At 39.4% G+C, this 17,193-nt stretch overlaps 2 protein-coding genes across 4 annotated transcripts in view; both read left to right on the top strand.

Annotated features, from left to right (window-relative positions):
• LOC133984855 (guanine nucleotide-binding protein G(q) subunit alpha-like) overlaps positions 1–7,281 on the top strand; it is a 33,792-nt gene extending 26,511 nt beyond the window's left edge. For both annotated transcript variants that reach the window (XM_062424343.1, XM_062424344.1), the window contains 2 exons: positions 1,676–1,829; positions 2,315–7,281. In XM_062424343.1, coding sequence (XP_062280327.1) covers positions 1,676–1,829; positions 2,315–2,505 — 345 coding nt within the window. In that variant the 3' untranslated portion in view covers positions 2,506–7,281. The remainder of the gene's footprint in view (positions 1–1,675; positions 1,830–2,314) is intronic.
• A 3,121-nt stretch (positions 7,282–10,402) lies between these two features.
• The window catches only part of tle5 (TLE family member 5, transcriptional modulator), a 43,071-nt gene continuing 36,280 nt past the window's right edge, over positions 10,403–17,193 (top strand). For both annotated transcript variants that reach the window (XM_062424695.1, XM_062424694.1), the window contains exon 1: positions 10,403–11,142. In XM_062424695.1, coding sequence (XP_062280679.1) covers positions 11,116–11,142 — 27 coding nt within the window. In that variant the 5' untranslated portion in view covers positions 10,403–11,115. The remainder of the gene's footprint in view (positions 11,143–17,193) is intronic.

The following is a 17,193-nucleotide window of genomic DNA, read 5'->3' as shown; positions in this document are numbered from 1 at the left end:
CCTGGTCATATGACAACTGGCTTTCATAAACCAGACACAGCTGCCAGCTTGACTCACTATATCTGCTGTACATCAGTGCAGCTTCACGGTACACGGTGCACCAGGGACAGTGTTTATCTACTCCAGCATACTGTACTTTATTTGCGCTGGGTCTGCTCAGGTGCGCTGCCTTTTTGAACACAAGGATATGATTTCTTTTTTGCAGGTTACTGCTTATTTACTTTTCCTCCTTGTAATGTGTACATGGTCACAGGTGTTAGGCCACACGGGACAATGTGTCGTTTCTAAACTCTGTTTAGGTATCACAGTCCAGCAGCAGAGATTATCCTGTACCCTTGACAGGCTCAAGACAGAGACTCTGACCCTTCAGACCAGTCAGAGCCTGACGAGATTGTTTTCAAATGTCTTGGATTTCATCGGGTCACGTCTGGCCAGGATCATATTATGACTCGCCAAGATTAAACTGTGGGAGTGATACTGGCAGGGACTCGAGATCAGAAAGAGGAATCACATTCAACAGCAGCTCTCAGCTTTTAGTAGTTTATATGAGATGAGTTTCAATTCCACTCATCCACTTCTCATGTTTGCTACACAGTTTAGTTTGGACAAACAAATTGTATAATGTGGGAGCATGCCTCTGTCAATTCACTGAACAAGAACAATCTTTTTTTGTTTTTTTTGTGCGAGCAATGTGGCATATATAGTATATAGCACCATATAGGAAGGCAAGGATATCTATTCTGTGTAGCACCTTTCAACAATAAGGTTATTTGAATTTTAAAAAGCATGCAGGAATTAAGATGTAAAAGAAATACAAGACAAAAAAGAGGTATTTAAATAGGGTTTAAAATAGAGGATAACATGAGCTAAAACAGATCAAATGAGAGAATAAAAAATGCTGTGCAGTGCAAGACATGAATAAGTAGTCCAAAATGTAATTTATTTAAAAAGGCAGTTGCAACAGAAAGTAACATATACACTTAATCCAGTAAGTGCTCATTTGTTTCTGCTGGTATGTTGGGTTTAAGAAAAACTGAATGTTTAGCTGCATTTTTATTGACCCTGGCCTGGTGGTATTTTTACTGGCGCCTGGGTCGTTTCTATTTTTCAAACGAGTCCTCGTTAGATCTGACCCTCCATCCAAATAAAAAGCAACAAAAACAACTGAAACACAGTCCAAAGTGAACTTTATTGCTAGTCAACAGTTCTTGTTTTTTATCACATATATTTGTCATATTCACTCTATTATGCTAAGTCTTTAAAGGTTCTTCCGATACAGTTTAGGTTAATGGTAAACAACGATCAAGTCATGAACCTCAGAGGGTGGCAGCTATAAACCAAGAAGTCAGGACTGTGCTTTCACTTTCACAGACTCACCACCAGTTATTTACCTGGCAGACAAACGAAAGACACAGATGTACATAAGATGCCTCAGAGCTGCTAATCAAAATTATTTTTAAAAAAAAAAGTAAAACCTTGTAATAACATTGTAATGTAAATATTAACTGTAACATCTGTACACAAGGCCAGGAATTCTAAAATCTTAATTTGTTAATCATGTCTACAGTAAATAATGTAAACAAAAAATAATTTTGTATTCTGATATTACTCTGACGTTGTATTTCTGCTATCCTTTATGCTTCCTCTAACTATCTCCTCCCTTCCCGATGCTCAGAATCGTATGGAGGAGAGCAAAGCTTTGTTCAGGACCATCATCACATATCCCTGGTTTCAAAACTCCTCTGTCATCCTATTCCTTAACAAGAAGGACCTGCTGGAGGAGAAGATCATGTACTCTCACCTGGTTGACTACTTCCCAGAGTTTGACGGTAGTTTGGTTTTTCCTTTTCTTTCAACTTCCACTTTATCAGACATCTTCACATAGTTATAAATGTAACAGTCTGCCTGTCCCTGAAAGGCTTTTGCAGTGAAGGAAAGGGCAGCCATTGTTTTCTTTTAACCATTATGAAAATCCAGTTAGGCGGCTACTGTGGTAACTGAAAGTGGCTGTATCCTTATACCATCAGTATCGTCATGTTTGTTTCCCTTTTTGTTTTAGAAGTTCTTGCTCTTTGTCATTTTTTGATTGTAGTGTTATAGTATTGGAGTGACACCCTGTGGCCACAGTACTGAACTACAATATGATGTGGTTCAACTCGCAGTTTTCAAACCTTTGTAGTTCCTGACCCTGTAAAATGAAGGGATGTCCAGTCACTTTTTTAGACACTGTGTGCTTTAACCCACACAGTGAAACAATGATAAAATTAATTAAAAAGAACAGAAACAAAAATGTAATGGTCTGTCCTTCTCCTAGGGCCCCAGAGAGATGCCCAGGCAGGCCGGGAGTTCATCTTGAAGATGTTTGTGGACTTGAACCCAGACAGTGACAAGATCATCTACTCCCATTTCACATGCGCCACCGACACAGAGAACATCCGCTTCGTCTTTGCGGCGGTCAAAGACACCATCCTGCAGCTCAACCTCAAAGAATACAACCTGGTGTGAAAAAAGAGAAACGGAAAGAGAGGGAGGAGAGAGAGCAAGCAAGAGACCTGCAGCACCCCCCCCCCCCCCCCCCCCCCCCCTCCTTACACACACAGACACGCACACATATACACACAGCAGAGTTCACATAGAGAAACATACACATCTGCATGAAACATATTGCTGCTCAGATAAGCATTGCTTCATACTTTACTAGACCAACTATCAATATTCTGTCTCTGTTGTCCACTTAGCTCCTCGGTTGTTGGTTTGCCCATCCTTTTTTTTAAAGAATGTTTTGTGAGGTTTTGTGATTCTATTAATTGCTCCTCTTGCACATGAAACACACTAAAATATAACACTCCCTCCATTTGTGGCCCTTTCTTGGGGTGATGGTCTGACCCCGTGCTCGTCTTGTTAGGCGTGGGGTGAGGCTCACATCTTTGCTTTCTTTTACACTACATTATCACCAGTACTTGTGTGTTTGAGGTGGGTAGAGGGCCATCTCTGAGTCGACCAAGCTTTGATGGATAAAGGGCTCTCTTCCTCTTCTTCTTATGTAACCCGTGCATGCGATACACTACAGCGACCTTGGACTCATCTGCAAAGGGGTGACTAATTACAACAATAGGAATTTATTATCAGGCAATGCTGGGGTGTAGTACTTGGTTCCTCTGGGTCTTTAATTACATTTTTTTTTTTTTTTTTTTTGTTAACCATTCCCCAAATTGAGAGTCCACAAGCTCTTTTGAATGTAAATAAAGTTTTCATGCTGCTCACACAGAGTGAGGGCTACACAGAGATGACAACATGTTCTCTGTAGTTCAAATATTTTCAGTCATGTTAACGTTTTGATTATATTAGTACTGCTATATATGGAAATTGAAGATGACTACTCAAAAGAATGCAACCCTCCAGAAAGAGTCACAAAATGCTCTTTTTACACTGCCCCTCATTTTAAAGTGTTAAAATACACCGATGAACAAAAGAAAATTAAGAGACAGCACTACCGGTATTTACATACTGTATATCAACTCCACTGTAATTTTGTATCACTCCAAATTACAACATTTCTTCTCTGTAAATATAATTACGTTGCCAGTATATTACGCATCCCTTAAGTGGTTCAGACACTAAACAAAACATATTTGGGAACCACTATCGTCAAAATCAAGTTTTCTACGATTTTTGGGTCATTCAGACGTTCATGGCATCCACTTTGTGTGGCATTTTTCGATGTCGACAGTTATCTGAATCACAAATGTATTAGTATTGTGATTGATTTTCTTTGTTTCCTTTCGATGGTGAGAAATAATCTTCCTGTGCACAACGTGTGAATGACGATACCAGATTAGTACAGTGCAATAGTTTAGTTGTAGACGAAATAAAAAGCTTTTGCGCTGCCAGTTAGCTTAAGTCACGAGTTGACCTTGATCACCCAAACGGCTTCTCTCTGTAATCAACATTGTTTTTGCCATAATATTCGGCCAACATTTGATAAACTGTAATGAATAGCAAGAGAGTAAATAGTTCTGTTTTTGTATGTCTAATTTATCAATCAGAACTACGTATTGTTGATACAGTAAATGAGACTTTCTCCCTAGTTTCAGCTCAAACGTTTTCCAACCTAGGAGACGGGAGGAGATTTTATACTGCTGTAAAATATCAAACTATTTTATGGACAAGTGTTCTATCTTTATAACGATTCTTCATATATTTAGTTGTGGCAGGTTCTGTTTTGAAATGTTTGACAATGGAAAGCATTGTTTCCATTTCAGGTTTGTGCTTTATGCAAAATAGGAAAATGATAACAGACAAAAAAACTTAGTGGTTGAATATTTACTGTTCAAGGATGCTTGCAATTTTGTAACTTAAAAGATATGATGTTGGCTATTGGTACCAATCCCATATCATGTCTCTTGCCTGATAGTTGTTCAAATATTCCATTAAGCTGAAAGTTGATAGATGGCTATTTTTGTCTTCACAATGTAATTCAGGTAAGTTTTCATAACTTTTTCATCACAAGGGCTACTACTAGCAGCTTTGGTAGAATGAAAGGACTCTATGCATGGCATAGAGCAAAAGGTGCAATTAATTAAAGAGGGGGTGGCTTTGAATCAAGAGTGTGTTGACATCTTGTTGAGGGTGATGGCCGCAGGTTCAGTGAGGGTGGAATGCAGCAGTCCACAGATGCCTATGTGACATTCCTGAGGGAAGGCTGGTGGCTGTTTGGCTCTTTGTTCACGTTGACCTATCTTTTTGTTGCCTTTTTTAGAAGGAAGAGAATAGCTTAAAAACTAGTGTGGTATTCCAAGGTGCAACAGCACATCTTTCGCACCTAACCATCCTCTTACTCCTCTCACAAATTATGTGCGGATCTTCTTAGCTTGATGATATTGTCCACTGTGTGGTTATGCATATTTGGCTTATCTTCTCATTGGTAGGGTTTCCATGTTTGACTTTGCCTTCGTTGGAGTAAGAAAAAAGGGAATGCTTAGGACATTTTGACCTTTTTCTGCACACTAAAAGAACGGACAGATTAAACATCTAAGAAATTGTTTGCCAAAAGGTTTACACGTCAAACTTCTTTGTGATATATTTAGTTTCTGTAGAAAAGCAGTATGATGTTCTCGGCTTAAGGGGAATCTACTCACCCTGTGTATTACTTAGACTTTATTATAGTCACTGCACACCTCGTGCAAATGTGTACATTGTGTTGGTAAAGCCATTATCTTGTACGTTAAGAGTTTGTGCATTTTGAAACAATTAATGAAGGAGGGACATGTATATTAACGCTAAGTGCCACACAGACGTTGTAAAGCTCTGACTTTGACCAACTAAGTTTATTTTAGCTGCGATCTTGTATTTGCACCGTGTATTAGTAAAGAATTTATCTTTGGTGCTTCAGTCAACATTTAAAAGGCCTTTTCTTGACCAGTTTGTCTCTGTATAGGGTGACACTTCACACACTCGCTCGCTAGACCAGTCTTATTTTTTTGGGTGCTACAGTTAAGCATACTTTCCGGTTTTGGTTTTGGAACTGACAGACGGCCTTTTACCTAAGTTTGGAAAGTTGTCACGGCTAGGTGACATGTATGCGTCTTGTTAAAGTTCTTCACGAATATGACAGCTTGGTTATCAGAAACTTAATTCACCTCTCTGAGCTGTGGCTTAGGAATTCTTTCTTTTCCTTATGAAGATGAATTGTCTGGAAAATGGACTTGACCAGGCTGCTATGAGGATTATAAATAAAAAAGAAGGTGACCACTCTAGGGACCAGTGTTGGCGTGATGGTGTATCCTCTAAAATAAACAAAAAAAACCTTATCATAGTAGTTATCATTTTTCTGACAATGTGTGGATTTAATGCCTTGTTCTCCGGAACCAACACAGAAAAAGTCAGATGGCTACACTACCAGTGATTAGAACCAGCAGCAAAGCTGGGTCAGTTATTCAAAAATCCCTCCCATTGACTTGTACTGTACTTGCTTTATTCTGCATTGGATGCATTTTTGGAAAAGGTTTGTAGGACAATCCAGTACAAAAACACTGTGCCAAGCAAAATCAATCAGCGACAGAAAAGATATCCAGAATTCACACTTTATAGTAACATGATCCAGATCTCTGCGGTGAAAAATGATTGCTACTTTTCTTAATCGACTCTTACATTATGGTTTCTTTTCTTTATTTTTCCAAATGAAGCTTGTTTGTTAAGCCTCAGTATTAATGTATTTATTGAAACACTTGCCAAGTGAAGGTACTGAAATGGCCATTATATTGTTTTGGTGGTTGTAATAGTGAGTGAGTGAATGAATATGCTGTGTGTTTACATGTCCGCCATTCTCCGCTCTTGTTTTTTTTCTTTTCTTTTCTTTTCTCCCCTTTTACTTGATTGGACTGTGTATTCTCTCCCTGGGTCGAAGGCACTGAGACTGCACCACTGCAATGGGCCTGCATTCATGCAACTTAGACGTCCATTCAAACGCGCTCATTGGTACTCTGAGGTGTGTGCGTGCGTGCGTGCGTGCGTGCGTGCGTGCGTGCGTGCGTGCGTGCGTGCGTGCGTGTGTGTGTGTGTACACTTTTGATGGCTATTGCTTATGCTTGAGATCCATTCTGAATAGAGGGATGGACATACAGTGATAATAAAAGCTATCTTTGCATCTTTTTTTGTAAGGTTGACACACCTTAACACGTGTATTTAGGACCACTTATGATGAAAGACTTTTTTAAAAGAGTTCAAATAAACTTTGTGTAGTGGTGTACAAATTGAAAGTAATGTATTTTTGTTTGATTTTTTTCCCTTTTTTTTCTTTCTTTCTTTTTTTTAAGTATACCAAATGTAAATTATGTACAATGAGTGTGCCAATCCCCTTTCTTTGTAAAGCCAGACTCTTAACAAGTGCCAATGTTGTGAAAAATCAGAGGGCCTGTGAATTTCATGGTCCAGTTTTTAAAACAAATAAACACTAAGTATGTGATTAATTAACAAAAAAAGGACAATTTTATTCTATATTTAAGATTAATGATGAACTGCTGTTTTTAAAATAAATGTCATTTTAATTGCATGTGTTTGTCAGGTTGGGGAGGGAGTGGGCAGGTGAGATACTGTATTCATGCAATGCCCTCATGAAAAGGGTCCTAATGGTTATTGATTTACAGTATTTTAGCCATATTTCTCTTTTGTATGTTTCATTTCAACCACTGTTGCCTGAACCTCATTCAAACATGAAAATGATTTTCATAGCCTTCTCCTTTAAATGTTTTAAATTGGAATAAAATATGTTCCTATACTCTCTTATCGCTTCCTTGTACATTTCCTTTGAATAAATGTTTTCTCACATACTGCGATTAAAGATTATACCAGTTTAATGCATATTCTGACCCAGTTACTAAAAATCCTGTATATTTTTTACCACATTACCACTGTTTTACATTTCTGAATACATTTCCCTGCCTTCCATTCCTTTTAGTACACTTGTAACTTATTTTCTGTAAATCAGTATAATGTCTGCATTAGTTTTTTACAGGTTGTTACTTAATGGTGAGACAAAAAACATCTCAAATAAAGCTCAATACAGTTACAACTGGGATTATCTTGCATCAATAACTTTGACAGCGATACAAGCAGACAAACCTGATATTTCTGTTGCTGCATCACCTTTTTAAAATGGCTTTTAATCAGAATTACAGTCTTCTTCATTGGACAAGTATGTTTTCACACAAGGAATTTGACTGCAGCTTCTTGTGACTCACAATTTACTTACAACAATGTTCAGAAAGATAGACATGGAAATACAGACAAAACAATGACAAAGCCTACAAAAAGAATGTAATTGTTATGTACAAGCAGGGAGGTGAAAAAGTATACATACATATATAGAAATAACATCCAGTGTCTATACAGGTATAACCATTGTTTGTCAATTATAAACAATATATAAATAGGGCGAATGTGTTTAAGAGTGAGAGTACTGAAAGAAATATGGGTAAAATGGGATTATGTACAATAAATCCAGCCAATCCTCCACAAGTCGATTTTTATACCAGAGTGAGTCAAAGGCTGCTTGGAAGTATGTGTTTAAGTACATGTACTCAACATTTTACTTGTTATGGAGTATTTTTCACAGACTGCTTTTTGTACTTTTTATTGGCAAAATTCCAATACTTTTGATTCCTTTTCCATCACCGGGATCAACAAACAACAAACAATCTTGCACTACAACATGCTTTTACAAACTGTTAGCTGACAGCTGTAGTCTATGTAAAGCACTGTATTTATGTGCAAACATGTGTAGTAGATGTGATCCTACACAATATATTAGAATAGATATAGTTTTGATGTCTTAGTAGCAGCTAATGTGTGTTTGAACAAGACACTGATATTCCTAAATTAGAGGGGATAGACAAAAGTAGGTAAACACTTTGTATGAATTGTGGATGGGGGGTGGTACATGATATAACATTTGGTCTTTTTTAAGTCTGATTTTGATCTTAAAATCATACAGTTTCTGGTGAGTAAATATATAAACAAAAGGGGTTTAGTATTGTGTGTAGAGAATGATTTGACATGACATTTAGATCATTACGAAGGAAGATACAATTGGCAGAGAATACACTCATCATCCCCTTTATTAGGTAAGATTTTGTCTCCAGAACTTCCTTAATTCTTTGTAGCGTAGATTCAACAAGGTGCTGGAAACATTCTTCAGAGATTTTGGTCCATACTGACATCACAGTATCACACAGTTGATGGTTGCTGTACATCCCTGATGCAAACCTCCTAAAGGTGCTCTATTTGATTGCGATATGGTAACTGTTCGGGCCATCTGAGTACAGTGAACATATTGTCATGTTCAAGAAACCAGTTTGAGATGTTTAGAGCTTTGTGACATGGCATGCTATCCTGCTTGAAGTAGGCATTAGAAGATTAGGGCATAAAAGCATTGGACATGGACAGCAACAGTAATAACTAACTAAAGAAAGTTGTGTGTGAAGTTTTGAAATACTCCAACCAGCCTGTCTGACACCAAGAACAAGGCTACGTTCAAAGTCACCTATTGACCTTTCTTCCCCCTTCTGATACTTTGCTTAATAATTTAAATAATTTGTGTTAATAAGTAGCTGAACAGATGTACCTAATATAGTGTCTGCAAATAAATGGCAAACTTTTTTTGTTTTTAATAGCATTTATATACTCAGAGCTATGTTGCAGGCAAGGCAAGCATTTCTGAAGTGGGTGGGGTTCTCCTGGGGGAATTTATACTCTAAATTCCTGGCTACGGCCTTGCACACTGGCAGCGACTGCAGTAATGATCCTGTTGCGTCAATGTTCTTTTTCATTAAATATTTGTTCTGTAAAAGTCTTATAAGTTCTTTATGTTGCCACTAAGAAAGGGAAGCAGGATTTATGTATTGTATGTATTTTAAACTTTGGCTCCATTTTCACTCCAGGATTTCATTGTGTGAATTGTTTTTTGGGTTCAAAATCACACACATCCACTATCAATTAATTGATAGTGGATGTAATTCATTATGCATAGAATTTATTAGATCATTGATAGATACTTTCATCACTGAATTTTAACCACTATTGCAATTTAAAATAAAATGGTCACTATTAAATAATGCTGTCAAACAGTCACTAATCCCATCAAACGAAATGTGCGATTATCCTTTCCTCAAAGATAATACAATGACAAATGTGCAGCTACAAAGAAGTAAGAATGACTCAAGAAAACTTTTTTTTATTGAATATGTTGTATTCTGCTACTATAGATACTGTCTCAATGTACCCTGCAATACACCCTACATTCATACAAAGCAAATTGTGATTGTTTACTTTTTATGTATCTAGCACAATGTTTGCCCTGTTTTCCTTCCTCAAACATTATGATTGTTTTGTCATACAGTGATGAAGTGCAGTCAAAGTTTTCAAACACTGAATTAATTTAGTAATACATATTTTAATCTGTGTATGCTGAAGACTGCGGATGTTATTTAGTGTTTGGAGTGTAGCCAGTCTTGCTCTTTGCATTACGAGTTTTGCATGTTGAAATTCTCTTGTGAAAAATGACTCTTAAACAGTTGTAAAATACTGTTTTGCTTATGTTGGAAGTATATATCAGTTTGAGACCCGTCTTATTCCTATTGTAAAGAGAGTTGGTGATGGTGCTGAATGTCAAATAGCACCCGTTCCTGCCCTGCATGTTGGCATCAGTGAAACCAATGCACTGCTATCGTCAGAGTAAATATGTGCCTGTGAGTGGTGGTGGTGACCTGTCCACATGAGGCGCTATCTGCTCAGACATCAGCCGGCTGATGAGGTAGAGCTGCGGTGTGTAGATCTGCTCATCTAGCCTCTGTGTTTCTGTGTGGGGCGTTCAACTCAGCAGCGTCTCGCCTACCAGCTCCAGGAATGGACTGACTTTCTAGCTCCGCCACCACTGACAAATCTACTCAGTTTCCACAGGACTCCTCGGTTCAAAGGGATAAACGACGACTGATTTTCTGCCGCTGGAAGAAACGGGATTCAACTTCAAACCAACGCGCAGACATTTTGTTATTTCTGAGAATTACAGCGCTTTTTTCCCCTCCTCCTCCTCTCTCTTGACTTGTTCATCAGTGCAGTCGCAGCTGGTTTTAGGAGAGCGGACTGAAAGCGTTGAAGGGCCACCACAAGGCAAAGGAGGAAACCCGACGCTGTGTGCATAACGTTGTTAATTTCCATGCGTCCAGCTCGTATCGCTGCCCTTTTTGCAACAGCGATGAATCATTTTGACTGACAGCTTTTGAAGAATTAGCTAGCTTTAGCCGGCGAGGAACTGATGCTGGTTTCCTGATCACAGACACAGTAAATACGGGGTCGGCACATGTACAACTGAATGGTCTTGCATCAACCAGGCAAGACACCGACTTGTACGTCCGCAAAGTGCATTACTTATATTATTTATTTTTTTAATTAGTGAATACGGTCGCTAGCTACCGTTAGCTTGTCACCCTGCTAACGCTGGACAGCTCCTGGTTGAGGTTGGGCTAGCTTTGGACAAAGGACCAACGCAAGGAGAAAATATAAACACAGGGCGCACACTTAACCGTGTTTGGGAAGGAAAGCAACAAACAAGGAACTGACATGATGTTTCCACAATCAAGACACTCAGTAAGTGTTTTCTTTTCTTTCTTTCTTTCTTTTTTTTTTTTTTTTTTTAATTCGACATTTGTTCGTTAATCAGGTGACTTGCTTCACCACTGATTTATCAATGCAGCTAGTTAGTTGGGAGATGCCACTTGTTTCTTGACATCACGTTGTCATTCAGATGGAAAATGTTGGCTTATAATTGCATTAAATGATTGTGGTGAAGACATGCCATGATGGAGAGAAATATTTTGTATTTTGGCTTATAACAAACTACACAACTTTTTTTCTCCCGTAATGGTGGCATTAAAAGTCATCCTCAAACAACTCTTAATGAATACTGTCATATTTCATAGCCATGATCATTTTCTACACCTCCTTGTTGGTTAAGTTTTATTTGTCTGGCATTCTCTAAAAATGCCCCCCAAAAATCTGATGTTTATTAGCTGTTGTCCTGTTATAAGATCTCTCATAAAGGGAACCAATAAAAGTGGTGTGGTTGCTGTCATCTTAATGGTTCTTGCACCACTGCAAAATGCATTGTATGCTGTTATTGTGCAGGTGGGTGTTTTTTATGACTGGAAAAAGCACACATCTCCTCTGTTCCCCTAAATCTCAAGTTACCATGGTAACAGAAACTCCGTCCAGGGCATGCATTTATCTGTGATGAGGACTCTCAGCCCATTGGTCAAACATTTATTTTTAGTTATGGGCAGAATTGTGAGAGTTAGGGTTTTTATGAAAAGGAAATTGAGTCAGTGATTTATCAGCCAAGGACTCCTGTTTCTGGCTGCTACACAGGCTCAAAAGTGACAGTAGAAGCCAACTCCACCATGCACAATCCTGTCATAAATCTGTCTACTCTTACTTACCTGCCTGTATTTTGCCTTCATTGTTGGAGTTGCCATTACACCTTGCCCTTGCAAGAGAAAATATAACAAAAGGGCATGTGTGTAAGTGAACACAGGTAAACACAGCGTCTGGGGCTGTGCCCTCTCCTTCTCCCTGGCAACGTCTTGTCGCCACCACTAGTTCTTTTACTGCTGAAAGGGGAAGAGTTGTTTGCTGAAGCTAGAACCTGAATGTCTTTTGTGACATGAATGGTTTGCCCTTTGGCAGTCAGTCTGTGTGGCAGGCTGATTGTGCTGCACTGTGGTGCTGCTGCTGCTGATGTGAGCCAGCTGATGTGTGTTCTCAGACTGGGGAGCGGGATGTAAGGATTCGTGAATCTGTTGATGCAGCCTGGCTTGTCAGATGAATGAAATCTTATATTAGCGGTGTGTTTAATTCAAGTGTTGTGAAACTGCCGATCGAAAAAGCGTGTACAACTTCAATCTCAAATCAAAAAGCCTGCAGTTTTAGTCATGTTCTCTTTATGAATATGCTTGATCAAATATCTGTCACTGTCAAATAATAGCCTATAGTTGCTTCTTGTAAATGAAAAAGGGAACCCTACAGCTGGGTATAAAACACAACAGTCAAAACTAGAGCAGCAACTAACAATTGTTTCCATCATCGATTAATCTGCAAAAAAGATCCCTTTTAGTTTCTTTGAGTCCATGGCAATGTCATAAAATTGCCTGATGTGTTCCACCATCCAAAATCCAGAGATGTACAATTTGTTATCATGTAAAACTAAAAAAATCAACAAATCATCACATTTACAGGCTAGAACTGGGACATTTTTGCTTGAACAATGACTGAAAAAATGAATTGATTGTCAAAGTAATTGCCAATTTATCGACTGAACAGTTTTTCATACCTTTTTTGACATTTCACTGGGGTAAATGGTATGTGACGATATGACGATATCACCTGACCCTATATGAGAGCCAATCCAACAGGAAAAAATATGCATCAATCACCCACCCAAACCTGACTCAACCCACAAATCGCCAATTGGGCAGCAAATACGTTATGAATATAAGCACATAGGCTGGAAGTCTAAAAAGACAAAACTTCAGAGATAAAATTATTAACATTGTCTTTTACCGTTCATCCAGCACCAAAGTGGATAGATGGCTGAATAAATGTCACAAACAAACTTACTGAGGGTCACAAGATAAATATCAGCTGAAACAAAGAAAAGTCTTGCGTGTTTCATTCACCACAAACATAACAAGACCCAAACATCTCATATTTTGGCTAAAGTTTTCAGCCAAGTTATAAACTTCCTGTGGAGTTAACAAGCTGAAATGTGGACAGTGCCACATTGTGGTCGGAGGGGGATTATAAACTGCTTTAAAGTGCCTTTGGTAACCTCCATGTTTACTCAGTCTATATTTTTGACGGTATTGAAAATCAAACCTTCTGGATTTCTAAATAACCTTGTATAACATAACACGGTAATACCCCCCATGCCTATAATCGACTAATCGTTGCAGCTCTAGTCAAAGGTATATACATGGCCATTCAAGCAGTCAGAAAAAATTGTAAGACAACCATACAACCAAATTCAAGGAGTTTACTTCTGAACAACAACTTATGTCATCTCATGCAAGCAGTCGCATAACGATTTCCAGCTGATCTTTACATTCGAGGACAAATACTTGCATACTTTTTGTCAGACAGTACATATTTTATATGTGGGTTCGTAATGCCTTTGCATCAATGTTTTAGTAGTAACATTGTTTTAAATGTAAAATTGGAGTAATTATTTCTCTGGCCCTGGAGGAGATGGTTTACACATCTGCGTGGCTACAAGGGTCTACATGTTGTACTCTTTATCGTATGCCCATATCCTCAAGGGTTTGCACCAATTGTTTGTGCACATCCTGAAAGTCATTACTGTGTGAACCGTATGTGTCAACAAACGTGTAACACCCACTGGCTGTAGTTTCAGAAAAAATCTAATGGAGCTGCAATGATTAATCGCTTAAGGAATTGGGAAAGAAAATTAATAGGCAAATACTTTAATAATTGAGCAATCATTGGAGTAATTGGATCATTTTTTTAAGGAAAAAAACACATTCTCTTGTTTCAACCTCTTGAATTTGAATGTTTGGTTTTAGATTCCGTTTTGGTAGTAAACTGAATGTCTTTGGGTTGTGGACAGTTTGTCGGCACAAAACAAGACATATTAGGTTGCATCTTAATTGACAAATAAGAATTGTTATTTAGGTTCCGAGTAGGGATGCCACATTTTAATTATGTTGGATAATTCTCACTGACGCTCAGGTTTGGAGCATCACTAGGATGAGATCTCACCTGCCACCGACACCCGTCCTCCCCCCCTGGGTGAAGTAGTCACCTCCTAATGGGGTGAGAAGTCATTCACCTTTGCCAAGGTTAGAGCAGCTGGGGCGCTCCACTCCAGCCTGCCTGCCTTCCTGTCTGATGGAAGGTTATTTTTCTAATCCAACTGAGTGCCCTTACGCTGCTTGATTGGAGTATTAAGACCCAACACACAGGATTAAAAATGGGGTTTGGGAATTTAGCACGTCTCTTCACCGCTCTTGCAGCTGGTTCAGCCTAAACCTTTTACAACCCCCCCTTCTACCCCACAAATACACCTGTGTGCTAACCCCCTCCCAACCTTCTTGTGGGACTTCTGTGTACATAAATATACTGTACATACACACACGTCTTCCCTGTTCAAATCCTGCTTCTCCCCTGCTGCTGCTGCCGCTGTCACAGGAGGCCCGGGGATGTGGAGAATGTGTGACATCCATATAGATATGAGTGTCAAAGATAAGGAGCTGGAGGATGAGAGAGTAACAGCACTGTCTCATGATGACAGATGATGGATCTCCCAAACTGAATCTGCTTTCCTTTTTTATTTTCCTTTGTTCACCACGCAGCAACATTACCGTTAAAGTTCCACGCTGGCATATGATGGGAACAAAAGAGGTACATTTCCACCACGTATGATGTGTTTAACAGCAGCAGAGGACGTGCAGAGGAAGCTGTATTTATGGTGGTGATGTGTGTTCATGTTGCATTAAAATAATGTTAAGGCGTTTCCTGTGTGTAAATCATAGAAGCTGCTGCCTTCAGGGGGACACTTGATGCAATTTATTTCGTTAATGTAAAGTTAAGCGTATGTGAAAGGGCCTAATGGCAGAAGATAGAAACATTTTCTTGTCTATTACCGAGCCAGACCGTTTTTCCTGCTTTGGATGAATCCTGCTGTTTTTCTAGAGATGCTTAGTGTGTAAGTTTCATGTCCTCTCAAGTTTTAACAGTTTGGGGGTTTATTTAAGGGATTGTTAGAGGGTTTAACAGGGATTCATGTGTCTTTTTTTCAATGAATGGTTTGTAATCCACTGTTGCAGGTTATGGGCACAGTTCATTGGTTTAAGAGGAAAAAGCCTCATTTGATAGTGGCACAGTGCCTGACCCAATTGATAGCATTTGCCATATTGTTTGGGTGTTGATTAATCCTAATGCAGCTTCAACAAAGCTGGTTGTGGCATGAAAGTGGAGCAACAGAAAGGCCCGGTGCCAAAGCCAGAGAGCAGTGCAAGTAATATGGAGGCGAGATCTCTCAAGTCCCCAGAGCCTTTGCTCGACTGTAGAGATGGCCACAGGTTGTACACACACACACACACACACACACACACACACACACACACACACACACACACACACACACACACACACACACACACACACACACACACACACACACACACACTCCCTGCCCCCTCCTCCTGCTTGTCTCCCTTTATCATGCGTTTCCTCCCAGATCTGATGTAGTGGTGGGAGGGTCAGGGGCAGAGGGTGCACAGGCATTATTAAGCCCACTTGAATTAACAGAACAGCCCCCAGCTTTTCCTCTAAAGCCTCCAGCTGGGGGGAGCTTAATCCCTATGGTCCCCTGTCTCGCCCATTAAACAAACTCCCCCCCCCCCCCCCCCCCCCCCCCCCCCCCCACCACCACCACCACCACTGCACCGATACCGGCCGATCCAAGCATTTTTTAAAGATTAAAGATATTTACTTATTTTGTTGTTATACTCATGTTGAAAAGGGTTTTTATCTTAAGAACAACTAGCCAACTTAATTAGGTTAGTTTGAATAATCCACAATGGTTGGTAATGAGAAGCTGACCTGTTTATTCTTAACAGGGTTAAATAAACACAAAATAGACAAAATAATAAATAGTCAATTAACCACACAAACTGAATTGGCATCAGTGCTCTGCACTTGAACAACAAGAGTGTAAACCAAGGCTTAAAAAGCCATCAGTGCAAACAATATTGTAAACTGTATTAAAAAAGCAAAACACACAAAAAAGCTGAGTAGAAAATAAATAGTGGGATGCTGGACAGGTCGCTAGGTGTGCTGAAAAACGCGGACCGGATTTGTGGGGAAAAGCTGAAGAAAACTGGAATGGATTACCTACGTCGGTGCGCTGGAAAACACGGAGTTTTGAAAACAAACTGGATCGGGAGTCCGGATCGGGATTTTCCCGTGCAGGCCGATCCGATATTGATATGCATTTTTTTGCTAATATCAGCGGCCGATCCGATCCAAATATCGGATCGGGACATCCCTAGAGTAGACAGTCCGTTGATCGGTCACTTAAAATACGGACTATGACCTTTGATTAGCTGTTTGGTTTGATTTGCTGTTTCCATAAGCAAAATAAGGTTTCACAAACAGCGTTGGGGCTTTTGCTCTGATGTTTAACACTTTGTCACAAATGTAAGCCGTTAAAAAACTAAAACCAAACCAAACAGCCAATCAAATATCATTGGTCAGTATTCCAAATTACCAATCAATAGAGCAAACTATCTCTACCATCCCCGTCTTCAAAGCCTCAAAAGTCGACTTGATGAGTGAGTGAGTGTTGTTGCGAGTGCGTAGGGAGAGTCAAGCTCATGTTTGTCATAGCCCCGTGCTCGCAGGACTGCATTTGTGCGAATGTGGAAAAGAAAAGCTCCCTTGCAAGGATGCTTTTCTGCTTGCGAATACTGCTGTGCGCTAGTATCACGTGCACGCGTCTGTTTTTTATGTGCATGGGTTTTCAGACTAATTAAACACCACACACACACACGCACACACACACACACACACACACACACACACACACACACACACACACACACACACACACCAACATTCTTACCA

This window comes from Scomber scombrus, chromosome 8, assembly GCF_963691925.1.
Source record: "Scomber scombrus chromosome 8, fScoSco1.1, whole genome shotgun sequence".
In the NCBI taxonomy this organism is placed as follows: Eukaryota; Metazoa; Chordata; class Actinopteri; order Scombriformes; family Scombridae; genus Scomber; species Scomber scombrus.
The sequence above is the reverse complement of the archived record's forward strand: the minus strand, read 5'-3'. Positions and strand labels throughout refer to the sequence as shown.